Source organism: Falco punctatus (assembly GCF_963210335.1).
Source record: "Falco punctatus genome assembly, chromosome: 4".
Lineage (NCBI taxonomy): Eukaryota > Metazoa > Chordata > Aves > Falconiformes > Falconidae > Falco > Falco punctatus.
In genome coordinates, this window is record NC_137583.1 from 110,911,262 (window position 1) to 110,938,871 (window position 27,610).

The following is a 27,610-nucleotide window of genomic DNA, read 5'->3' on the forward strand; positions in this document are numbered from 1 at the left end:
TGAAATCTCAGTATTAACAGCCACAAAGACTGCCTGTGCTAGACACAGGTCAGACTAACATTTTCCACATAGATGGGGATTTCAAGCCCCCACTGCTGCTTTTCCTCCACAACCACCAACCTGACAGGCTTTGTAAAAATCATCTGTAGTATACAGGTGTTTTGAGGTGGTTTTTGTTGTTTTTTTTTTTTTTTAAAGACTTACACTTTTCCTATACTGCATCGACTCCACTTTTCTTTTCCTTGTGCATATACATGTCTTTAAGAGCCCCAGGAAGCAATACTGTTTTACAGTGTCTAAGCCTCTTTTCCTTCAGAAATAGTTCTGAGGAAGCTGCCTTTTGATAGCGTTCCACGTCACACTTCGGTGTCGAAAAAGAATTCAGAAGGCAGGTGCCTGTCACTAGATGGACGAGAAATTAAACAAATAGATGACTTCAGTTTAGACACCTAACCTGGTAAGTGACGGTGAATGTTGTTACATACAACAGCTGACATTATATAAAATATGGTCACAAAAAAGCTAGTCTTAGGAACAAGCTATATTTTCATTTTGTTCTTATTAAGCAGAAATTTACATCACTAAGTTTTGATCGATGAACTTGAACTTATTACAAATTACATCAATGAGCCTCCTAAGGGGAGAACTGTCACTAAACAAAAGGGAAGTATGTTGTAAAACAAAAAAGGTATAAACAACATTGCTTTTTAGCCCTAAGCTTCTATTTCACAAGCTTTCTAATGAAAAATGCCATTAAAAACAATGTAGCAAAAAGCACAGAAATTCCACTACATCACACTCAAAAGTACAGCAGTTGATCACACACAAATACTCAAAAAGATAATATAGAACCCAGCTAGATAGTGCAGGAAATTAAGCCACAAATCACTATACAAATATCAAACAATGTCCTAAGAAAAGAAAATGCCTTTTTTTGTTGGCTTTTTTTCTTGGTGTTTGTTTTGTTTTTGGTTTTGTTTTTTTCTTTTTTTTGTTAAAAGCAATGTGTTTTCACAACTATGAGTAAATAGTCCTAAACATTATGCATCACTCTACGGTGCTCCACGTTATCAGGTTCTCTCTCAGGCTACTTCACTATTACTCAAATTGCACTGAATTACCTTGTGTACAAGCTTTCTAACGTCAGCACTTCAACCACAACAGGCTAACAGGTTGGCTCCCAAGAAAAGCCTAATAAGCAGCTTGCAAGGTATTGCTTGATGTTATTTTAAGAGACACGTATAAGGGAACCTACACAACAGTTGTCTAAATCAAGAGACATCGAGAATTTGTGAAACATCAAGGATGCACCAACATGAAGCTGAAAGAAGCTAAGAGCAATGGAGCTGTGTGTTTGTTGCTGCTTTTAGTATTTAAAATTCTGCTCCCATGAAATTATTACTTTTTTAAGGAAGAAAAAAATAATCCCAAAGAAATTAGTATTCTTTCCTAATAAGAGCTATAGACTTTTGACCAGTTAAACACTTACATTAACAAGTTTTACAAAAATTGTTTCAAGTATCCTCTTTTTAAATCACAGTGAAAATGTAAGACCAAGATGTAAATGTTGAAGTGAATGACCGAAAGTTTCTTAGACAAAAAAGGCAAAGGTACTAAATCAAAACATATAAAAATGCTTAAACGCATTTCCTTCATGTGATATGAATAGAAAGGTTATCTGTAAAAAGTTAGAAAAATTAAAATAAATTACATATTTAAGTACACTTTCCCTTCAACATTTTTATAAAAATTCAGAATAGTGTACTTTTGAATATACACAGAGTAAAAATGCACAGGTGCCGTAGGTTATCGTCAGTATCTACACAACATCACGTTAGCGTATCTGCTGCAGTTGATTTTATTTGTTAAGCTCCTCTTGAGAAATATCAATATACCCAGCTAATTGGGACCCACTGTGGCTCCAGCCTCAGTCTCTCGATAGCAGTCTGTAGCTTCTCGAAGGCTTTGTCTAGGTTATCGTTTACAATGGTCAGATCAAAATAGTGGTTGTATGCTCGCTGGATCCGTGCACTTTCATCCACTGTTTTTTTCAAATCCGTGTCCTGGTGAAGAGATTTTAACCATTACTAAGAATAGATTTGGCAAATCCTTACAGTACAGAAGTATCCCTTCATTACATACTGCAACTGACTAAAGCTATATACTGAATACATTTTAAAAATTATTATTTTTTTTTGTTTATAGTAAATCCGCACAGAACTTAAGCTAAAATGCATTGAAAAGGCTGAAAAAGTTACAAGCTGCACCAATAATGTTAAATATGGTGACCAAACGTCTGCAAATCTTACAGTTCTTAAGAAAATGAACTTGGGCTGGTATGCACAACCGGCAATTAATCATTTTGTATGGGCAACTGACAATCCGATCCGAATAAAATTAATGCTTTAGGAATGACTGAATATATCAGTTGTGCCAATATATTTGTGCCCTTTATTATTTCCAGAGAAAGCACCAAAAAATTAAAGAATTTAATATGAAATAAAAGATGTATGCCTAATAGAATTAAACTCTAGAATAACTTACTGCTTGTAGAGGCTACATTTCAGCCTCGACCACCTGACATAATTTCCTCATTTGTAAACTACTGCTGCATTTAGTTCTGATATGAGCTGCAAAATACGCAGGAAATTTATTTTCCTACATTATGAAGCCTTCTTGAAGTGCTACCACCGAGTGGTTTTTTTGTTTCATTAGCCTTACATCCTCAGAAAATTCCTCTCCACTTTTGCACAAAAGCAGTTTTTTTGTAAGCACTTACGAGATTTGTCCCCTTGACAATATTTAATATTTTCAAGTCTTGATATAGTTGTAAATACAGAAGCCAAAATGAGAAAGTAAATTTGTGAATCACCTTTTATTCACAGTAAATGAAGAAGACAAGCAAATGTATTGCCACAAAAGCCAGAATTTTTGCAATGGAACGGCTTAGGATGCTAGAAAAAATGTAGACAGACCCACTAGCACGCAAAAGATAACACTTCTTTAAAAAGACATCTGGTTTTCATTTGCTTAGGAAGTAGAAGAATATGAAATGGGAAATCATACTCTATACACACGTGTACAGATTCTAAATCATATCTGTAAAGATACATAAATGTGTATTTTAAATGTAACTATCCTCTTTATTATTCAGAAGGACAAGTAAAACAAAGGCAAGGATGTCCCTTAGGGAATCAAATATTAGGAAGTACAGGAAATTATTTTTATACTTGTCTGGACAGTTTTAACCTTGCCTTCTTTTATACACATCACAAAATTCAGGGGTCATTTGGGGCAGGGAGGAGGAAAGACAGAGCACCCACAGGGATACTAGAATCTGTAATAACCAGAATCCATTACTAGAACTGGACAGTCTCTCACATGGCAGGGGGCGGGAGTGGGGGGCGGTCAATACTAAAAATCCTGTATTCATTTATGTGAAATTAACCTACCGTCCATTTTTTTGCTTTGAATGCCCTGTCAGCATTATGCAAGGCATCGCTGCTACCTCAGCTGCTGCACTATTGCTGGGAGTTGTCAGCTTTATCAGATGGGGAAATTCTACTGCTGAACGCAGAGGGCTGTTTTCTTAACTGCTCCGACTGTCTTATTTTGCTTTGGTCCTGCAGCTGGAAAAGTTAGTGCCCATACAGAACATGTACAATTTGCTGTGCTGGAGGAAGCGTGTCTCGTTTCCCTCTGCTACGCTGTGTCTCAGAAAAAGAGAAGAATGTGCCACTTCGCTTTACATGACAAATCCAAGGAAGCCAGGGGGAAGAGTAGCTATTCCACACTTCTTACTCTGGCAGCTCCCAGCCATTCTCAGTGCAGCATGTGCTGCTGCAACAGCGGAAACAAAGCCCAGCTGCATTCTGTTGTTGGTTTTTTGGATTTTTTTTTTAATGCAGGCTGCAATTTACTGAGGATTACAGGTTCCATTTTTAACGCACATCTATATTAGAAGACGAACGTGAACAAAATTTTTGGGGGGGAGAGTAAAGACATTTACATAGAAGAACAGCTCCCACCATCAAATATTTACTATTAGTTGCAAGGAATCAAAGGTGACGTTTCCCAAAGAACACATTTCAAACAATTGTAAGATGTCTAAGAAGCCATCTGCCATATACATAGTATATCATTAACGTCTACTAAATAAACAACAAAAGTCTTGCCTAACTTTTCTTAGAGACATTTCAGAACAAATTCTGTCTAAAATTAAATGTAAAAAAAAAATTTAAAAAATCTAAGACCATCCTGTTCAAAGCAAGGTAAATACGAAATAATCTGCTTACGGTGAGAAGTTTGGTTGTAATTCCAGCATCTACCACAGCTTTGTGCATAGCACGCAAAGTCTCCAATTCTGGAGCAGCAATGAACACTACATAGGGCATGAATTCTGAAGTCCTCAGTATTTTCAGGGCCTAGAAGCAAAGAAAAAGAAAAGGAAAAACCCCTAAGTTTGAGAATGACTCACCACATGTCCCCATTATTTCAGGGGCACTGCAAAACTAGTGTTACAATGGGCAGAAAGATGTAAGCCAAGATTCTTCTATTTTAGAAACTCATACGCTGCCTTTTGCAACATACAACGTAATTCCTTCCTTGGCTAAAAAGACTCTACTACCCTGCAAGATTCCTCTTTCACGCAGAATCTAAGTTGGGTTTTTTCCATCTTTCTAACTCATTCCAGCTAAGTGCCACAAATGCCAGAATCCAGTTGATACTGTAATCTTTAAAGCAGGTAAGAAGCCTTCAAATTTAAAGGCACCTCTTCAATATTACAATCCTACACTTAGAGTGTAACATTACAAATGATATACCTGTGGATTTACATCCAAGATGCAGGTCCTTCCTGTCTGAACAACTTCAAGGATGGAATCAATTTTGGTGCCATAAAGATTTCCTTCATATTCTCCATGCTCTAAATATCTGCCAGCTTTAATGTCCATCTCCATTTCAGCTCGTGACACAAATCTGTACGCTTGCCCATCCTTCTCATCATCCCTTGGCTTTCGTGAAGTAACTAAACAAGAAATTGAAAATATAAATTGAGTGTTCTCTTCTTATATTTGGAATACAAATATGAGACTGGACTGCCTATTAAGTTCAGGAGAGTATAATAAACATTAACATACAATTATGATTGTTCCATATGCAGATTAATTATTCTAGTGCAAGTTTCAAAACCGACCATAGCCACTCTTGTTCCTTTTACTTCTATTCTTTTCTATATGTTCCTTACGCACCCATTTGCTTGTTTCCTTTGTATTACTCCTTCGCACCATGTAAATACTCATTCATGTCATCTTTTAAAATATTTATTAAGTGAATAATTAAGTCACCTGGGAATCAAATGGAAGTTTAACTCTCAAATGCCAGATGTACTTCTGAAAGTAACACATCAAAATCTGCCCCACCCCACCCTCCACACCTTAGCACATACTTTGCTCACTGTATTTGCCCTGTTACTCACGTTCGAATCCCCTGAGCTAGCTATGCAGTTAAGTTAAATACCAGAAGAAGCCCAGCCACTGTAGCAGAACTTCAGCAGAGGACAGCTAATGCTGCTTTCCAGGTCAGCTTACCCTTTTTAAAACAAGGTAAATTCACTGCAGAGAGATTAAAGCCAATATTTAAGTAAAATATTAGCAGCTATCTTGGGTATTGGCTACACTGTGCAGTCCAGACATTATTTAAGCAAGTAGATGTAAATAAAATAATAATAAAAAAATTCAGATTATTACTGATTTTGCTGTCCTATCACCGTATTACCTGCCCACTACTTGCATTTCATTAGATTTGAACTCCAGAATATATTGAAGTAACAGTAAATGGTTCCCTTTGGTAATAGTTGTATCATCGCTTGTTGCCATACCCCCACTTGGCGCAACCTGGCGATACAAGCGGAAAGCACTCCCTGTCTTCCAATAATTCCTATCAACTTCGTTATTCTAGAAAACTCAAGTCCCACAAGAAACAATCTTCTGAAGCTGTTAGCAATAAACATATTACTAGAATATCTAGATTTAGCCAAGATTCTACAGAAAGATTAGAACTATAATGGTTAATACAATTTAAAAAATAAAAATAAAAAAAAAAACAGCCTGAAATAAATTTTGGAGAATGAGCTTTAACAGTTTACAGTAACTTAACAGTTCAGCTATCCACACTGAAGAAAAAACCCAGCACCATTTGCTTTATTAGAACTCAACACCAAGGACATGCTTCTCCCCACAGCAAAGTGGATCCATTTCAGCCATTTTCAATAAAAAATCCACAACAACCAAAAACCAACCAACCAAAAAAAAAACCCCACCAAAACCCAACCAAATCCAAAACCCCCACAAACAAAAAAACTCCCAAATATATTCATCTGTGAAAAACCAGAAGAAATGTCTTCTAATCAAGGAAACTGAGGCCAACTAGGATTACTGACTATCCTACTTAAAATCTAAATACAAAGTAACGAAGTAGAGCAGAGACTGTGTCCTGCATGTGCATGAGTAGATTGTGAAATTGCTAGATTGGAAAAGTTAGGTTTTATGCCTTTGAGGGGTGTTCAAGAGCTCCAAGCAAAAGCATTTTAACACTGTGTTGCATTACTTATATATATCTAATGATCTGTATAACATTTTAGAGAAACCAGTCATTTTGAGGGGTTTTCTAAAAGGGAATTAAGAATTTTAGAAGTACTAAAGAGTTTCTTACTATTTTGCAACTATAAAATAATGAGATTCCCAGGGGAAGATTTCTTTTTAAAAGTAACACTGAGAAGTCAGCCTTACTATCGGTCACCCATACCAATTCTTAGTGCCCTGGCCAGTTTTGGCGTTAAGAGATTCAGCAAATGAGACTGGTTCTCTCACGTCGCGCAATTTATCTTTCAGACCTGTCCCCCCTCCTCCATTATCAGATCTGCTCCTTGCCCACTGAAAACAAAGGAAACAGACTGTTGTTGAAATTCTGCAAAGCAGGTGGCAAGAGGAGAATAGTAATGTAGCTAGGGTGGAATTCTCGGGTCAGCAGCCAAAGAGGAGGCAGATAAAAAAAAAAAAAGATCTTGTGAATGAGCAAAGTATCTGGAAGGAAGTCAAGAAAGCAATACTTCAGTAAGGGAGGAGGTTTTTGTCTGAAGCTGATAGTGAGAAAAAAAAAGATCATGGGCTTGAAGCTAGATGTGTTAAAACCTCAGACTATCATACAGATCTCAGAGATCACAAACATTCCAGTTTTATTGGAAGTTTGTTGCTCTTCCCTACATTCCTAAATACTGAAGTAACAATTTATAATGCCTAGGGTACTTCTACAGACGGGATACTAAATGGCAGACCCAAGCAGCTCTACTGGCTGTTTACAGAAGACTAATAGCAACTTCCAGAATCCCCTCAGTAGCTGATGGTGACTGACACCGAAGAAAACTAGCAGACTGCAACACTGCACATACAAAAATTGTTTTTCTGCAGCGTCGGTAACATTTAACTGCTGGTTACCAATGTTTTCACTGTCATTACACATTACTTCAGCTGTCTGATGAAAAACCTTTTGTTTTCCCACTCTGTATCATTTTTATACTCTGAGAAAATTATTCCCACCCTGAATCACTGAGAGAAGCATCAGGTATTTTCCAGATAATCAGAGACTCAAAGTATATTACAGTAGGAATGCTGATAACTTACACGGCACCGTAGTTCCAAACCTAGTAGGATTCAGTACTATAAACCTGTTCTTTAAACTTCTTCGCCCCACTCCTTGGGCCCCAATTAAGACGAGTGTTTTCCTCTGAAAAGGAGGCATTTTGGCTACTTCCTCATAGATCTGGATTTCATGTCGATCAAATTCTACATTGAGAAGCGTACAAAAAAACATTAATACACAGTCAGTACTGTAAGAAAAAAAAAAGTAGTCTTGCTATACATCAACAGGCCGGGTGTGAATACAAATAGTACGCGGAGGGCATCAAGTCTGATAAAAGCTTTCTTGCTTTAAATCGGTATGGGAATAAAATAGTACCCATCATGGACAGCATAAGGTCAGATTATTACCTTTACTTTCAAGGAGAAAATTTGAGATTGATCAGAATGGGGAAAATTGCGATTAACAATCAGTGACCTTTCACAGAATCACAAAATGGTCGGGGTTGGAAGGGACCTCTGGAGGTCACCTAGTCCGACCCCAGTGCTCAAGCAGGGCCACCTGGAGATGGTTGCTTGGGACCACATCCAGACAGCTGTTGATTATCTTCAAGGAGGCAGACACCACACCCCCTCTAGGCAAACTGAGCCAGTGCTCAGCTCAGTCACGCTCACAGTAGTGTTTCCTGATGTTCAGAGGGAACCTCCTGTGTTGTTGCTTTTGCCTCTGGGCCCATCACTGGGCTCCTTTGAAAAGAGCCTGGCTCCATCCTCTTTGCACTCTCCCTTCAGGTATTTATACACATTGGAGCTTCCCCCTGAGCCTTCTGTTCTCCAGGCTGAACAGTCCCAGCTCTCTCAGCTTTTCCTCATAGAAGAGATGCTCCAGTCCCTTCATCATCTTCATATGTCCATGTCTCTTGCAGGAGCCCAGTACACTTCTGGTGTGGCCTCACCAGTGCTGAGTAGAGGGGAAGGATCACATCCCTCAACCTGCTGGCAACAAAGCTTTCACTTTTTTCTCTTTTAACACACCGTTCTTCTCTGACTTCCTCCTACCAAAAGGTGTACTCTGCATCACCATATCTTCACAGGTCACTATTGCTTTTAAACTATAAACCCCATCTGATCTATCAAATTTATAATCAAATATTTTACTGTGAATCTTGGATACACTAGCCTCTGCAAGTTTAGAAGCCTAAAGAACTTTGACTGCTATGTAATATTAAGAGATACCTGCATTTCTTGTAGTGAGGTACATCATCTTTTTCTTTTTTTTGCTGCTTATTGTTCCACAGAAAGGCCCTAGAAATAAAATGAGACAAATTATTAATTTTTGTTAAATGTGTTTTTCCAAAGGTTTTTTATATGAACATATGCAAGTTTAAATTCATTAAATTTACAAGGACTGTTTTAGAATTCTATATATTCTAGGGCAGGAGGTCATACCTATTTTTGTACACATCAAATGGTATACCAAGACCTGAACACAGAGGAAAAAATTAATTTTCCTAGAAATCTTTCTAAAGAGCACAAAAAAAATCCATCAAACATGTTTAATTTATTAACTTTCAGCATATACCATAAAAACATAATTTAACAAACCAGCTAATTCTTATGCCTTTCCCACCTCATTTAGGTTTTCATCAGTAGGTAGCAAAAAGGATTCACATATCTATGAAGACTAAGCATAGACTTTAACCTTTGTCCTTCAGTCAAAGCCAAAAATATAATAATTAGCATTTCTCAATGTTCTATGTATTCTCACACAGCAGTTTTCTAGTATCTATGGAGGCAGGAAAAGCAAAACAAATGGAGTCAGAGCAAAATCTATTCCTGAAATTTATTAAATCTCACCCGAGTTGTCCCAGTCCCTCCTAACAAAGGCCTTTCTCTTCTCTTCCAGGAACTGGCTAGGAATAAGCCCTGCACTTCCTCCTTCTTTGACATGACTAGCCTGGGGAAAAAAAAGAAAATAAAATCATGGGTAACTTGTGAGAATCATTTTTCTCGTCCACAGGGTGTTGACTGATTTTCACACTGCCAAAATTCCTCAATGGTGAGTATCGATATATTTACTACTGAGACTTGGAAATTCAAACTCAGATGTGGATATTAAAATTCTGTCTTACAGTAACCGTGTCTTGCTTTATTTGATATACTTTAATTGAGTATTAAAATTCAGGAAACTTAAATAAAATAGATACAAGTTACATTACTGGTTCCCATTAAGTTAGGAAGCTCTTACAGCCATAAACCTTTGGCATCGAAACCCTAAATGGAATCCTATGGCTCCAGACGCTGAACTCTCAAGTGACAAAACTCAAGATTTTCTAGTACACAGTACACTTATTTTGTATTCTTGAGCTGCTCATAACAGGTTCCAGCGCAGCTTATTAACTGTCACTTCACAAACAATGAATTTTAGAACATGCCTAATCATGCCTCCAAGCTTTTTACTCTAACTATAGATTTAAAATCTTAGTAACTTATGTATTCCTAGTAACTAAAGTTTGGCTAAGATTCTCTACGAAATAATTTCACAGCAAGCTTAACACAGACAAAGACACAGTTATAAGACGTTATGCTTTGCTTCTCCACAACTGGCTGGCCTGCCTCCTGCTAAGAGGAACTATTCGCTTTTCAACTTGTATGCTTCTACCTATGACTAACTGACTTTTTACAGTTAGCAGGTTTTTAGTAAGCCTAGCATTTCTAGAAAGCACAAGGAAAAACTAACTTCTCTTTCCCAGTGGCATGATCTGCACAGTATTACTTGCAACACCCTATACTAGTGTAACACACTTCATTTTTCCGTCTGATCGAGTGTTCAGGATTTAAGTTTTATTTCTGCTGGACTCCCACAAGTTACACCTGGAGAATGTACAAAGCAATACAGAAGACAGCGTGTAAGCTAAACGTCAGACAACTCCAGAGTTCTGGAGTATCTAACTTCTGAAACTAATTAACTTGGCAGTAATAAATTTTCTGCCTTCCCTCACACTTTTTATTCTTTTTCTTTCTGTTACTACTGTCATTGACAAGCAACAGAATTCAGCAACAGTTGTTGATGTATATTCAAATATTTTTGTTGCTTTTAAAGAATCTCTCTCTATATATATTATTGCTTTCAAGCAGTGTTTGGCTCACTATTGCTTGTTATGTAGCAAAGGGTGTGCAATTTAGGGGTAGAAAGGGAAATCAATAATGCTAAACTCTTTGCCTGGATTGCCACTGCCACTTGCAATTCGGAGTACCTTGGTTAAGAAAATTGTCTTAAACGTTCACTCGTCCCACTTTCAAAAGCACTGATGATATTTAATTGCATGTATAGTGTCTTGGAAAAAAAAAAAAAAAAACGGCATAAGCACTGGGTTACATTTCCACTGAAGGACTGAATGTAGAAACACAACCTTAAAGCAGGATAAGCTGTTAATATTTGAAATAGTGCCAAACACTTTGATGATGGACACACACATTACAGCTCACAGACACTGACCGCCACTGTAGAAATAAAAGATACAGTGCCTCCAAATAGCTACTCTCACCCCTCTTCAAATCCACGGGGTTCATTTCCCTCTCTCAACTCTGAGCACTCATGAAGGGGTCCGCTTCTTCACAGTTGCTGTCAGGGAAGGCTTAATCACAATTAATACCGTCCACCTAAAACTTTCTGCTAGAAACTGCCCTCTTAAACTGCTTTTGGAATGTCTAGCCTTATGATACAAGATCAAAGACAAATAAATAGCAGTAGTAACAAAATGAGTGTTACACACACAATTTATACCATTCAATTTTCTCTAGTATTTGTGATTAATATCACAATATTAGCTTGAAATTGGATTGCAGCATAAATATTTTTTCTTGTATCTATTGTTAAATGGGAGTAGATCATAATTTAAAGACTTTATTATTAAAGCAACTAGCGAAGATTTAAAAAGTAAGATAAAAAACTAAAAGCTTTTTACCAACCTGCCACCAATTTGGATCTTCCCGGTTTACAATCTGAAGAATTTCTCCTTTAGAAAATTTCAAACCTGCTTCTTTGCATGGGATGAGGTTGTCATTATATGGATTATAATCGAAATGACACTTCACAAAAACCTGAAATGTGCAAAAATTTACAAAGCTTAAACATTGTAAAATACATTATTACTAATTTATCTGTCAAACTGAACTGATGTCTATAGCTACAGCTTAAAAAGTTTGACGTGATCAAAGTTGCATTTGGCAAGTGAAGTACACTCTACGGAAAAACTGGTATATACCAGCTGAGAGAGCAGAATAATCAGCAGTGCCAACCTTGGCTGAAGGAGCTTCATGATAAAAATAAAAACCCCCAACCCTGTTCTATTTGGACAATGTGTTACACTCATTTTTGCATTTCAGTATATACAACTCAATTAGTATTCTGACTTTAGATTACTTAAACTCTCAGAATATAAGCAGTTATTCAAGGCTTGAGGAATCTTAAGAATCGATTTTGCAATGAACTCAAAAGACTCAAATCTGATGCAGGGCAAGAAACAGTAAAGTTGCATCAACAGGCTGGAAACATCTTTTGACATTTTTCTGCCAGGTTAGGGAGCGAAGGAAACGGTGCGCTTTCCTCAAATACAGCACATTCCCCCAGCATCTATGCAACGTAAGCGTAGTCTGTTATATCATGGGCATTAAGACCTGCTACCTGAAGGACTGGCTTACAAGATGCTTCAAAGGCACTGATTTAGAGCAACAAGTAACTTCTGCAGTGGAGAAACTGCCAGTCTACAGCAATGACGAAAGGATAAGGAATAGCCACCCTCCAAGCTCCTATTTAAGTCAGCAAGCTCAAGCGCATCTGTTGAATTCAATGGTTCTAAATTCTGTGAAACGGCGTACCTGGGCACTGATCATGTTACAAACACACGCGGTTCACTGCGGTTCAGTGTGATTGTGGCTAGGTCACCAAAGGTCACTCCATGTCAAAGAACCATACTTTATATGTAGTATACAAATGCTTATCAATCTGCGATACTAGTTAGAACTTTTTAGACAGGCCTGTTAGCCATGGTATTAATCTACTGGATAAACACATTTCCAAAATGTAATTAAGGGTGAATACAGGTATCTATATTTTAGCCTTTCTGCTAATCTTAAGTACACAAAATAATCAAAATATAATGAACGCAAAACCTTAAAATAATCTTCTATAATAAAGTACCAAGTAGAAGTTCTTTTGACAGAATTGTTAGAAATGCGCTACTGACCTGTTGAGGAATAACAGTGTCTCTGTAGCTGGGGAGAATCTTCAGAGTGACACTGCCACTAATATTTTTCAGCAGTTCCTGCAGTTCTTTTGGATTGTTTCCAACCTCATGGCCATTCACCTCTTTGATAATGTCACCTACATGCAGAAGACCTTGTCGATCTATCATTCCACCATGAAGAATGCGTGCTATTACCAGATCATTGTTCTCAACTCTAAACGTAACACCCTGAAAGAGGAACGTGACACCTAGTTTGCCATTGTCTGAATTTCAATTTCATTTTACCATTATCTCAAGCAAAAACATACAGCTATGGAATATTCTATCTACCCCAATGAAAACAGACAGTAATAGTTCCTACAGTGTAAGAGCTCCTAATACACAGATAAGCATCAGGTGACACAGAAGTGCTTTCAGACAAGGTTTTCATATAACTGAGCTATGACTCTACTGTCCTCGATCGCATGCAATCCTGTCATTTTGTATCAGAACCAAAGAGATGCTGTGTTAGTCAGTTAGGTTTGCAAGTCATTTAGCCTAGTGGCTGCCTATTCACTATCTCATCATTTTTGACAGAGAACAGGATGGAGAACACACATACATCTTCTTATTTCAACCTTTCAGTACTGATCTTAGCACACACTAAATTACACAACATAATAATGGAAATAACTCAAATATAATGCAAGAAATCAGGCACATGCAAACGTTTTCACACACAACTTAAAGTAAAAGACACGCTCATCTTCTATTACTTACCAGTGGCTCTCCTGCTCTTTTATGAATTCCAAGGATACGAATAGCATCTACTGGAACAATCTGATTGTTCACTGAAGAATTATTGACTTCTGGGCTAGAAGGAGGGGAATCGTAACATTTTGAAGCCACAATATCATGTGCTTCCAAGAGTGACTGCAAAGGAACAGAAAAAGCCTTTTTAAAAATAATGAAATAAACATTTGCAAAGCATTTACTGCTGAATAACCACTGAATCTGCCCTTTTGGGACCAGATTATAAAACTCTTACTTCACATGGAATGGAGCAAAAACTGCCACACAAGAACTGGGACGGACTGATAAGCCTACTGTCTTGGCAAATATGCTCTCTTTTGTAAATACAAATGCTTCTTCTTAAGGAAGTACAAGAGAAACGTAATGAATTTGGGAAGAATACATGATCTTGCAGGGAAGAAGATGAAAAAAGGAATACCTAAAATAGTCTTTCACCTAATGAGACAGTATCTGAGCAAATGTGAACAACCCACTGGAAAAAAACATGAAGATAACTCATTATTAGATACTTGTGTTTAATGTAATAAAATTTTCCCCCACAGTAATTTGGATAATTACAGGTATGCAAGGATTTCTAGCAATCTGCAAAATGAGTGCTTTCTGCTTGCATAAAGCCAAAGCAGAATTCTAGCACCAAATGAATCCAAGTTGACAGAATTCGTTTTCTGTACAAGAGCTCAGACCTCATAGTTAATGGTGTTTTCACCAGCCCACATACAAGAATACAGTGAAAAGGAGGAGATCCAAATAAATACAATCATTTCTGGAAGACAATGCAATTTAGACTTTATTTTCTCATAAAAGATACTGTAAGATTTAAAGACTTACAAGACAATACATACAGGTAAAACCAGATCAAACTTGTGAAATTAAACAGCGGAGACCTTCTGTCTTCAAGAGGAAAAGGGACACTCTATAGCGACCGTATACAGTAGTTGAAGACAGAGCATACTATAGCACAGAAAGTCTCACTGACAGATACAGAAAGGCGAGAAGTAGTAAGCAGAGGAGACGACTACCAAGCCTCCAACAACATAGCTTTGTTTCCAGCAGTGACCTGATGAGATACAGTCTTAAGTCAGATCACTGACTGGTGTCGAGGAAGTCACTCTAAGAAGCCACCACAGGGACTACCACTGATGGCGACATGCCCATGCCAGAGGAAGACCGCAAACTACTAGGAAGCAGAGCAGGTGAGCAGGCAACATTTAAGCCAACTTAATAATTTCGCTATGCAGCCTGTTCCATCCTCCTGTAAGCCACCTCTACCCTAGAAGCTGTACAACGCTGTTAGTTCGGAACTAATCTCAACATGTGAGCCCTCAAAGGGTCACAAACCAGAACAGTCATTTTTATCTGCCCGTTACACAATAACCCTGCTGATATTTCATCTTGAGATTAGGAAGAGGTACTAATTCACTGATTCTGCCCCTGCCATTAAGAGAGTAAAAAAAGCTGTTTATTGTGGCTATGATACTGTGGACATAAACCAAATCAAATAAAATAGAAAAGGCAATAATTTATTTAAACCAAGCAATTTATAACTCTTCATTATCCAAGACGCATCTAATTCAAAAACCAGAAGAACAGATCTCTCTTTGCCAATGTTTGCAAGCAACATTTCTGGATCTTTCCACAATCCCGAAATGAAACCAACTAGCATCAACTACACATTTTAACACATTAGCACTTACAAAACCAGGTAGATACATCAGTATGGTACTTCCAGTTTTCCTTTCTGGTCACATGCTAGAACAAATTGTTTCCAAACTTTCTGGCCACAAACCACTAGATTTCTCATGCAGCTTTACCCATAACGAGCTTCTACAGCTTTAACAGTCATAAAACTTATGGATTACAATCTGATCCACAGTCAAAAAAGACGACTACACTAACAGGCCGTGTCATCCTTTTCAAATTAACATGCTCTGTAAGATTCTTCAGTTCTTAAATCTGACACCATTCCACATTCTGATCCTACTTAGTCACTCCTTTCATGGATAAGCATGAATTCTTTCAACTAGTACTTAACCATCTCTGAGCCACAAAATCTTTTTCCTGCTATTTACATGATGGCTGAGTCACAGAAGGACTATCAGAGATGGTACATCGCTGCCCACAATTATAACATGGTTTCTTTAAGAAAAGTAGTTTATTGGCTTTGTCAAAGCAAGCCATAGTTAACTTAACTACCTTCCCACCCCTAACTCTCAGTTCTGAAACTCAGGAATCTATACCAGTTTTATGAGACTGTTTCCAGCCAGCCAGGTCACAGCATATGGACCTATAGAACACTTAAACAAAGCCACCTGGCAACAGGGGCCACGTGTCTGTATCCACTGCGGGACTACTCTCCAAGATTTTATATTGCTCAGTTACTTTCTTATTTCAGTAATACTGGTGAGTGATCTGAGAAAAACAGTTGCACAAACTTCACTTGTTTCTTACAGTATCGGAAAAAGTGATATCTGTGCTCCTGCACCTCCAGAGCTCCCCTGGAATCCAACTTTTCCCATACTGGTGCTGGAACACTTGCAAAACCCACTGCAAAAGTCTGCAAAGCAACATGAACTGAATCATCAACAACCATCAAACAGTTCAAAGTTTCCTCCATACCAGCATACGTATGGATATATATCCATACGGACATATGATCATATACAGGATCAGCTGACTATCCAAGACTGGGTAACTGTAGAGAGGTTCTCATGGAAAAAATGGCAATGCTGCCAGAATAAGGCAGGTAGAAGAACTCCCTGCATATGACAAGAGATCTCGCACAACAGACATACAGTCCTGTGGCAGACTGTCATGAAGTAATCCATAAACTTAGAAAATATCGACTCCTTTACAGTAGTTGTCTGTGGCTGTACTTATTTGACAGGCTAAAAAAAGGAAGTTACTCAAAATTCAGTAAACAAACAAAACCACATTAAACATCCAAGGCTCTCTACAGTGCTGAAGCCAAGTTCTAGTTCAAAATCTGTTTTTCCTAAAAGAATTCTCAGCACAATCTATACCTATGAAACATTGCCTGCTCTATATGATAACTATTTCCCTGACTGTGATCCAATAGAACAATTACATTACAAATTGGAGGCTGGGGTTGAGGTTTAATATACAAGAGAACAACTCTGTGGGCTTGAATTCAGGCCTCAAAAGTACTTAAAATATTTCCATTCCTCTTTTATGCACTAAATATGTGCTAATCTTCTCTGGTAACACTATTTAGATATTAGAACTTAATAAATGGACTACAGGCCCATAACATACATGTCAAAAGCAGGTATTTTTGAAGGCTGTTCTGGAAAAGTGAGGAAATCATTTAGGATCTTAGAGATATCAGGGGGACTGGTAAGGAAGCATGAATATGTGGGAAAAATAACCCTATAAATTAAGATATGTCTAGGAAGCAACTTAAAATCACTTTTCTAAATGAAACATTTTAAAGGTATGATTAACCCTTGTGAAGCTAACTATTAGAAGAAAATAGTGGCTGCTTTTCAGATTAAGCATTTTCTTGCCAGCAGAATCTACTGTTTAGGATGGATGGCTTGCATAATTCTTGGAAAGGTGAAAGTAACTGACCAAGTTCTTCCATAAGCAGCAGAAGTGAATCTTCTGCGTATTTAACTGCTCCAACAATGCAATACTTGCAGCTCCTCTCTCCTCCCTCAAGGCAACCTCTCTTACCATTCCTCTCTTCTGCTCTGCAGCTATTGTCTGGTATGGAAAGACTTGCCATATAGCCCTTTCTATGCATGGCACGTGCCAGCTGGCTCTTCAGTATGTATTGGCCTGACGGCCGGTCATCGATACTGTGAAATTCGTGAGAACTTAGTGTCTTTTACGCTTTGACCCCCGAAGAGTTCAGTTAAAACTAAAAGGGGTAAAAAGTGGAAGCGAAGAAAAAGAAAGGAATGAAAGAAAAAATGAGAAAAGGAGAAAAGGGAGAGAACAGTCAAACATAATAGCATAACCATACATGCACCTGTACTCCCTAAGTCAGTCCCCCCTCAATGTTCTTCTATAAACACATGTAAAAGAAATGAAGTTCTGTAATTTGGTATTTTCAGCACTAAATGATACACTCAAATAGGCTATTGCACTGGCGACTTGTATACCATATTTGATACCTGTATGCTGAGGTAGGTTACGACTATTAGGTGATGCTGTGATAAAGTGGCACTACTTATTTGTAAAATATAGAACCAGCCTCAAACAGTTACACAATACTGTCCACGAAACTTTAAGAGTCAAGTCAAGGTGGCTTGTTTACACATTTACTGAACTAGAGAACGGATGCAAATTACATTTCCAGTAATTATAAATTACACTCTATTTTTCCTTTCTTCCTTACAGGTCCCTTCTTACAGAATTTGGAATATGTCTCCTTGCACCAAACGAGACAGAAAGGATAGCGCTTACTTCTTACATTCTTAGTTTTCTGTTTCCTTTTCATTGAGAGACATATAGCCTCCTCAAGCTTTAGAAGGAATACTGTATCCATATTTTGGTCTGCAAATTGTCCTAGAAGCTCTTCTACAGTGGTCACAACTATGATATTAGTTAAATAAAAACACTTAATCAAATTACAGATACTTTGGCCTCAGTTGTCTTTGTTGCCTTCCTCCAGATGGGGAATGGAAGCACAGAATTAAGGGCCAAAAAGTACACCCTAATTTTAGGCTTCAAAACTTAATCAGATCAGATCTACTTTTAAAAAGTAAGTAGCCAGCTGCTTTTTGCCCGTGTGCAGCAGTCAACACTGCTTATTGTTTCTGCAAATGAGACAGAAGGCCTCTCAACAGGCACTCAGAAAATACATAAAAAAACAACAAACCCAAGCTAAAGCTATTTCACTTTTTTCTTTTTTTTTTTTAATGTTTCTAATGAACTCTTATTCTGACAGAGTGAGGGACAGGTTAGTTCGCCAGGGCAGCAGTTAACTATCTTAACCATCAAACAGTCATTTCTCTTCCTTTCATACCTAATTCTTTCTGTACCATCCAGGTTATGCAGCAAAAGCAGCAGGGAACCCTAGAAATAGCTTGTTCTCTTTCTTACCCATGACTTGCCCAACAGTACAGCGAAAGAAACGGCATGCAATCTTGCACGCAGTAATCGTGACATGAGTTTTTAAACTGTGTTCCAAGGAAGACTCAACAAACTGTGAACCAGTAAGTCCGATGTTGATATTAAACAAATGAGAAGTTTCCATAAAAAACAGAATGACTGGACAAAATAGATCATGGGAAAGCATCAACATGCATTAAAATGGGAAGTCACGCTTCTCAAATCTAGTTAAGTTCCTTGAAAGAGTCACCAAGCATGGTAACAAGGCAGTTACAGTTGATGATATAGATGAATTCCCAAAAGGCCTTAGATAGACTTCTTTATCAAAGTCTTTTAAAGAAACAAAGCTACTACAGGGCAAGCAGTAAGGCTCTCAAGTGGATGGTTAAAAGACAGAAAAACTGGGCCCAGGAATACAAATTTTGAAAACTAAAAATACTATGTCACCAGCGGATTTCTCAGAGGCATCTGGGCTCTGAGTTCTGCACCTGCCAATACGCTGACATGTCAGATAAGTGGTCTAGGAAACGCGGAACAGAAATGAATGACAGGGTTTGCTGATGCTGCTGAACTATTCAAGGAGTAAAACAACTGACTGTAACATGCAGGAGCACCTCACAAGCAACAGAGTAAGAACAAGGTAAATCAAATTCAACACAGACTGCAAGGAAAAACACAATCCTAATATAACGTGTTAACCGAGAGACTCAGAAGTGGTATCTCAGAGGTGTAAACAGTACAAAAGCAAAGCAAACTGAAAAAAACAACCCACCTCTACGGTTACTGAGCCTAGAGGTACCTCTGCATTACTAAGAGGGTAGTCAAACATTGGAACGGGCTTCCTAGAGGTGGTTGATGCCTCAAGCCTGTCAGTGTTTACCAAGGCATTTGGAAAATGCCCTTAACAACATGCTTTAATATTTTGTCGACCCTGATATTGTCAGGACTAGGTGATCATTGTAGGTCCCTTTCAAATGAACTATTCTATTCTACTCTATTCACCAGCTGTTAAAAAGGCAAACTAAATACTAGGAATTTTTAGGCAATGAGTAGGAGATGCAATGGAAATTACTACACCACTTCATAAATCCACATTGCTGTGAATGCTCTGGGAAGCTGTATACAGCTTTGCTTCCCTTCTTTTTATTTGAGACAGACAGACAGACATATACCATGAGGTCTCTCAAATCAAGAGTAACAAAAAACATGCAAGGAATCACATAAATGTTAGCATTTTTGTTCAGCAGCTGCTTTGGGACTTCTATGTTAAATGTGTGGGCTGCTTAAGCCTGAACCAAGGGAGAACATGACTCCAGCATCACGTTGTGCCGCTCTAAGTATGACTTAGAATGAATCCTGGGTTTGCCTTAGTATTGGCTATTCACGCTAATTAAAATTTTTATTTGATCTCTGTCTCCTAAAGAACATTTCCAGTCTCCACTACAAAAATTCTTTGCCTGGTTGGTCTCTGGTCTCTGCCATCTCTCTGCAGAGATCACTGCTATAGTGCCTTTCAAAGTCAGTCTATTCCAGCACTTAAGTCACTTTGATCTTTTGATTCATTCTCTTTGACTTGTCAATTTTAGTTTCTCTGTCTAACACAACGGAACTTTGTCAGGTCTGTCACTGCACCAGTGGGCCTCCAATGCCAATCTTTTTGCATTACAACGACCAGTTCCTCTAAACTCATCCTCTCCTTTTGAGTACCAATTTCTGCTAAGGGATCAAAGACTGATTTGCAGGTTTATTCACCCGTAAGCCTCCAATTTGATCCACTGGCTATGACAGCCTTCTGGACAAGTAAGAGCACAAGGGAGACCCTTCAGAAGAGGCAGCGGAACTATCAGCATCCAGAATAGCTACTACCTCAAAAGCTGAGCTCTTGAAGTGTTTCCTCTTCCAGCAGGCCACAACACAGCTTGGCAGCACATCCAGTGATTATTTATGTTAAATTGTAACGCATCTCACTGCTACATTTGTATAACGTATAACTGAAAACTTGGGGGGAGAGGGGGGAAGGTGTGTTTAAACTCATACACACCCCAAAAATATCTATGACTCTATGCCAAAAGCAGCACATTTATACTGTGACAAAAGGTTTCCTTGTGTTCTTCTGCAGGAACCTACAGCTAAGTCCCAAAGTCAGCTGAAGCCTGGCCTAGGAGGTCCAGAATCTAGCAAGGATTTACAAACCCTAATCTTCAAGGGTCGGTACAGAAGCTGGTAACAGAAAGGCAGTATGGAAAAACATCTGCTTTTGACAAGCAGATGTCAAAATTTCACTTAAATACAGCAATAGTGAGAGGGATGCAAAGTCTCAACTTGAGCTGCAGCGCAGATTGCAGCATAGAAGAATCACGTTCATTCACTCCACAAACTGTGTTATCTTGCACAAGTATGAATGCCAACAGCTGAACCAAAATGCAGAACGGTCAATATCAGGGACTAGAGACCACCTGGAAATGCTGAAGATAAAGCCTTCAGGGAACTGTTATGGAAACTTCAGTCATATAAGAAGTAAATACTTGTCCTGCCCAAGATTTATAACAGAAACTTCAGTGGATTTTAATACAATAAGTGAAGATATTCTTGAAGTGATATTAAAGGATAAAATCATGCGCACTCTTACCCTCACATGGCTTCTGTTTTACCTGCCATTTGCAGTAAATCCTACATATTAAAGTTCACTACAGTTCAGGTTTTGTTTTGTTATTATTCCTAGATCCGTATGTGGACGCCGACACAGTAAGTTGGTAATAGACAGTAAAAACGTGGCACCTGAAAATGAGGCTCCTTGAGTATTCCAACCAATTCTGCAATATTTTCATCTTTATTTACTAAGGGACTGATGTCTTCAAGAATTTCATTCACCAACTCCAGGTTGTTGTCACTGACAGCCTCAAGTTTAGAATCTTCCAGTCGCTCATGAGCCTGTAAGATTAAACATATATCTATAGTGTGAGTAAGTTTCAAGTAGCTCCAATTTATAAACCTTTTAAATAATTTCTTGGCGCAACCTTTAGCAGGAAAGCCAGAAAAATTACGTCTCGTGTAATCTGTGTATTTTACATGCTTACATTTTGCATGACCCAACAAACCTCATAAATGGCACCTGTCAGAGACGCTTGTATATCCTTATTTCCCACAACCTTCATGCTATATAGACCAAACAGTCCTCTCTGAACAGTATAGTGCCTCAGATCTCTTCTGCTTCAGAAGCCACTACAAGTACACCTTCTAGAAGGACAAAAAAGGAACTATGGGACCTGCTCAGAAGACACAAAGTCTGCAAGAGCAGCATTTACCACAGGCTCCTCCTATTAAAACACCTACAAACCAGCAAATTTTAAAAGGAAATCTGCGTAACTAAAGGAAATGCTAAAGAAAAGTCTGCAGCAAAGGCAGCTAACAGCATCCCAGGCTGCATTAAGAAGTGTGCTGCCAGAAGGTCGACCTCTACTCAGCAATGACGAGGCCACACCTGGAGTACCGTTTATAATTGTAGACCTACTGGAGAGAGTGTACTGAAGGGCCGTGAAGACAATGAAAGGACTGAAGCACCTAGTGTTTGGGGAAAGGCTGGGAGACCTGGGACTGCTCAGCCTGGAGAACAGACAGCTTCAGGGGGGTCTCATCAATGTGTATAAATACCCGAAGGGAGGGTGCAAAGAGGATGGAGCCAGGCTCTTTTCAGCGGGTGCCCAGTGACAGGACAGGAGACAATGGGCTCAAAGTGGAACACAGGAGGCTCTGTCTAAACACAAGGAAACACTTCTTCTACTGTGAGGGTGACTGAGCACTGGCACACTTTGCCCAGAGAGGTTGGAGTCTCCCTCCTTAGAAATATTCAAAAGCCATCGGACATGGTCCTGGGCAGCCATCTCCACGTGACCCTACTTGAGGAGGGCGTTGGACCAAATGCCCCCCCCAGAGGTTCCTTCCAACCTCAACCATTTTGTGATATCTTTTAATCTCTTTCTCTTTTTAATCCTTTCTTAAACACTGCAGATACTTAAATTCATTGAAAGGTAGGAGCTTTGAGTGGTAAGAGAAACATACCATCTTATTTATTACAGGTACTGCTGTACCATAAAATTAGGGAATAAGAGGAGGCCAAAAATAATTAAGATTCTCAATGCATTCAAATAAGAGTTATTTACAACACTGAAGCAACAAGTTCAAAAAAGAACAATCGCTTTGGCATGTAAAAATACAACAAACAACAGATATATTTGGAAGTCATCTATACATACTTCCCATTTATATAATTTAAAGGTACGTGCACACATCTACTTTCTTATTAGTGCTTTAAAACAGATGCTAAAATAAGATTTTGCTAAAAGCAGAAAACTTCGTTTCCTGAAATCATCTGAGTATTAAATTCTACTTCATATCCATAAAATGGTATTTGTGCAGGACCGATGATCAAACACTGGAAAGGCTAACTTAACATAGAGAAAGACATTTCAAACATTTCCCAACACCAACACACACAAACCAAATGACCATGATTACGAAGTCATAGGAAGCCTGGCACCTACACACATTCTCCTTTAGAAGGGAATGAATGCTATTTTGTACATAATACATACAGTAAACAACATCCTTCTTTTAAAGTCTGCTTCTTCTGCAGCAAGTAAACCCATAAATCTATTGACTTTTAAACATACACCCACTGCAAAACCTTTATAAGATTAGAGAATATGGGTTACCTCCTTTGTCACTCATTTTCTTTATAATACTACTACTAACACAGTATAATCTAAATAAAAGTATCCTCACCCTTCACCCCAAAATCAAGGCCATGTATATACTGAGGAACAGAAAGTTTATCAGTCAACAACCTCCGATCCTGTATTATGTTGGGGAGTAGCAGGACATGGAGTGGTATGAATAACTTAAGAAAGAAAAAAAATTAAAAAAGGAATACTTAGGTATTGCAACTATTTTTTTTTATTCCAGTGTACAATTTCAAAAATAGTGATACTGAATTGAGGTTTTTGATTCATTCAATATTTATTATACTTGCCAAATGTTCAAATAGTAAGGCCTTTGCCTCCAACCATCTGACATCCTAAATACTGGACTCAATGTTTATAGATTACTCTCAAGATGTTTCCTTGGTCTCAGTTAGGCATTCACCTGGTGTGCTCTAGGCTATGCTACAATATTAAAAGCAGTAGTGACTGCAGAAAAGAAGATAAAGTTGTGACGTTCAAAAGAACAGTTAAAAACCCAGGAGAAAAAAATACTTTAATAAGACAGTTCAGTAGTAAAACCGAGTACAATTCATGCATGTTCCAAATTCAACTGTTTTCAAAAAAGCATAACAATTCTAAAGGCTAGTTAGGATTGAACATAAACCTCAGCACAGGAAAGACACAGATTTGTTGGAGCGGATCCAGAGGAGGGCCATGAAGATGATCAGAGGCTGGAGAACCTCACCTATGAGGACAGGCTGAGAGAGCTGGGGTTGCTCAGCCAGGAGCAGAGGAGGGTCTGGGGAGACCTTACTGCAGCTTTCCAGTACCTAAAGGGGGCTCATAAAAAGATGGGGGCAAACTTTTAAGTAGGACCTGTTGTGATAGGACAGAGGATAATGTTTTTTAGACTAAAGGAGAGTAGATTCAGATTATATATATAAGGAAGACTTTTTATGATGAGGGTGGTGAAACACTGGAACAGGCTGCCCAGAGATGTGATAGATGCCCCATCCTGGAAACATTCAAGGTCAGGCTGGACACAGCTCTGAGCAACCTGATGTAGGTGAAGATGTCCCTGCTTATTGCAGGGGTGTTGGACTAGATCATCTTTGAAAGTCCCTTCCAACCAAAACTATTCTATGATTCTATAAACATCAGTAAAAGACAGGAAAATACATTTTACAGTGATTACGGTTACTTCCCTTTCCCCTACCACCTACTGAAGAATGGAAAGGTACAGTAAAAGAACCCTATCACAAAAAAGATCTGTATTTTCTACCTTAATGCCTTTATTCTAGACAGAACAAGTGTGAAATTTACCTAGAACAATTTTTAAAAGATTAGCCAAACAAGCATTGCAAAATATTATAAACTAATGACTATGCTTATAGCTTGCCTTCATTTTTTTAAGGGCTGAAAAAGAAAAAAAAAAAAAAAAAAAAAAAAAAAGGCTTGTATGGCTCATGACACATTTCCTTAAGTTTCTTTTGGTCCTTTTTGGGATACTTTACATAATGATTAGACTTAAAAACTGACTAATAAAGGGAAATGAAAAGCTTCTGCATCTCTGGCCTGGTCTGAAATGCATCTCCTTAAATAATCTGACCATCTCAGGGTCCTGAGAATTGCCTATTCCATTAAAACTAGCTCTTCTAATAGAAGAACAAGTGTTACGTATCTTTAGGGACAAATGGATACATATAAACTATATATACTACATGAAATGTGTTCTCATTTTGATCTTGTCCTTATTTAGCTCTGCTGGTTAGAACTGAGTTTTTCAGTTTAATTCTCAAATACTTTCAAAAGAAAATATGATTGCAGTCATGCCATATGAACACAATTAAAACCTTTCAGCATTCTAGATAAAGCAAGTTTATAGTGAAGAATCTGTTTCCATTACAAGCACTTTCTTACATCTGCTAGTCATTGAATTCCACGTAACTGTAATTGGCCATTAAAGCACAAATTCTCGATATGAAAAAAATGCTTTGCAATGAACATTTTCTTCATAATAAATATTAAATTAAAGATGACCTATGCAGCAAATACTGAAGTTCAAAACAACTCTAAGTAAGAAAATGCTTTTAATTACTCTAGCAAATTTAGTACACAAATCTTTCCTTCTGCAGTCACTAGCTGATGAGACACTTCCATTATTTCTAATTTTATTACTGTGCAATGTCTTCCACTTACAGCCAATTTTTTTGACCAGCTAAACAGAAGTAAATTCTTACATGAATTGTTATGAGAAGTTTTCCTTTTTAGATTTTTATACTGAGCAAAATCCCTGCACAACAATCCTTTCCAGAGTATTTCATGCCTGCCCAGCGGGCACTGCTTTCAGATGTCTATTCATATTAAAGAGATAGCTACATTTAAGCTGACTGTTTTTTTCCTCATGAAAGTAGCTTTTTTTAATGAGGTAAAATTAAGAAAGAACATTAAGTGCTGTGCAATATTGACTGCATCTCCTACTGGTAAGATCAGCTACATTTTAATTACAGAGTCCAACGATTTTTTGTAAATATTACCTTACATATTTATAATTGATTGCTACCAGCTCTAAATAAAATATTTTCATAATGTAAGACCAAAACTAAGGATAGCCCATGTCTCACAGAGCTGACAATTAAAGGTACCAGCATTAATCTGAGACCCAGGAAAGGGCATGGAATCAATATTTCACTGGGCTGATCAGAGCCAAAGGAAAAAAAGAAAACTTTTGGGGAGAAAGAAGGTTATTGCTCTCACTTTTCACTTTTGGGAAAAATGGTAGAAGTCAGATGGCATGTGGGTTTTGCACACAACAGTGGTCATGAGACTATATCAAAACCAACTGCTTCTAATTTCAAGTATTTTGACATTTTCTTCATAAATAATGTTACCACACAATTTCTGGAGTCTCTGAATTTTTCTTCTTCCTCTAGAATCTTCTATATAACAATAAATCACTGTGTACAGAAATTACATTATACCAAATATTCAACTTCAAGAACTCCTGCAAGTCTTTTAATAAAAAGTACCATACATAGTGCCATTGTTAATATCTCAGTCCATACTCAATGTTCACACAGCAATTTCAGAGTAAACATATTTCCAGATTCTACTCAAATCAGCAAATTGAAATACCTTAGCAAGTGATCTTACAATAGGGTTTTCCATAATTCCTTTAAGAAAAATCAGGTCTATTTCTTCAGCGCCTGTTGATGTCGGCAGATCAGTAAGGTTATCCAGGACCTGCTGCATGGCTGCTGACAAAACAAAAGCAAAAAGTAAGTACTGACCAAAACAGGCTTGCATAAATAGCAAAAGCTCTGGGAAACATCACAATTTTAACTTTAGAGACATTAAGCAGCCAACTACATCTACTGTAGACAGGCAAGTGGTCAAAACAGAAGAAATACTTTTTTTTGTGTGTTTGAAAGATGGAAATAAAGGATCTATCCAAATCCTTATCACCACGATCAACTTAAACCCAGCCCCAGCACATTCCTTTCAAGATTCACTACTACTTGAAAGATTTAAAAAAACAAACAAGTATGAACTATGTATAAGGTATGCATAATCTTGCAAATACAATAAAGCAACTCATTCACGACACTCTTGAACTCCCTTTCAGAGGAAGTTTTCAGCCCTCATACATACTCCAAACAGCTACAGGTTTTACAAGGCTTGTATAGGCTATATGCCACTGTTTTTAAAATGAACACATAGCTCCAAACTAATATAACCAAATTTAATTTAACCAAAAATCTGCTTCTAAGGCAGCTTTTACCGTGGCAACACTTGTGCCCATGCCCAGCAGTCCTTTACAACCAAGCCTGACTTATTGCACTCCAGCACCAAGTGTAGATGGTGCAGATGCTAACATCACCCGGGCACCACAACACACTGCAATGGGGAGTGTATCCTACAGTGCAAAACACGTTGTGCCTGCCCAGTACCCTCAGTGATTTTCCTGGCTATCCACAGACTCACAGAGAACTGCAGCAGCTTGGGTGAGAATGAACAACGTTGCCCAAGAAAGAGTCAGAAAGATGGAGTCCCACCATCCCAGCTGCCTTATCCCATGAGGTTGAGCGATGAGAATTTATTTTAAAACTGTTTCCCAAGAAAAAACTGTTTAAAACTCTCCCATTTAAGATAAAGTTGA

General features: G+C 38.0%; 1 protein-coding gene across 4 annotated transcripts in view; it reads right to left on the reverse strand.

Moving 5' to 3' along the window:
* Positions 1-526: 526 nt before the first annotated feature.
* Positions 527-27,610, reverse strand: part of PALS2 (protein associated with LIN7 2, MAGUK p55 family member) — a 56,640-nt gene continuing 29,556 nt past the window's right edge. For 2 of the 4 annotated variants that reach the window (XM_080387006.1, XM_080387007.1), the window contains exons 2-12: positions 26,587-26,708; positions 21,530-21,682; positions 13,643-13,795; positions 12,884-13,111; positions 11,607-11,738; positions 9,492-9,591; positions 8,871-8,939; positions 7,680-7,841; positions 4,824-5,026; positions 4,296-4,424; positions 527-2,063 (exon numbers count right to left, since the gene is read on the reverse strand). In XM_080387006.1, coding sequence (XP_080243132.1) covers positions 1,887-2,063; positions 4,296-4,424; positions 4,824-5,026; positions 7,680-7,841; positions 8,871-8,939; positions 9,492-9,591; positions 11,607-11,738; positions 12,884-13,111; positions 13,643-13,795; positions 21,530-21,682; positions 26,587-26,703 — 1,623 coding nt within the window. In that variant the 5' untranslated portion in view covers positions 26,704-26,708 and the 3' untranslated portion in view covers positions 527-1,886. The remainder of the gene's footprint in view (positions 2,064-4,295; positions 4,425-4,823; positions 5,027-7,679; positions 7,842-8,870; positions 8,940-9,491; positions 9,592-11,606; positions 11,739-12,883; positions 13,112-13,642; positions 13,796-21,529; positions 21,683-26,586; positions 26,709-27,610) is intronic. The other 2 variants (XM_080387005.1, XM_080387008.1) reach the window with 1 other exon arrangement.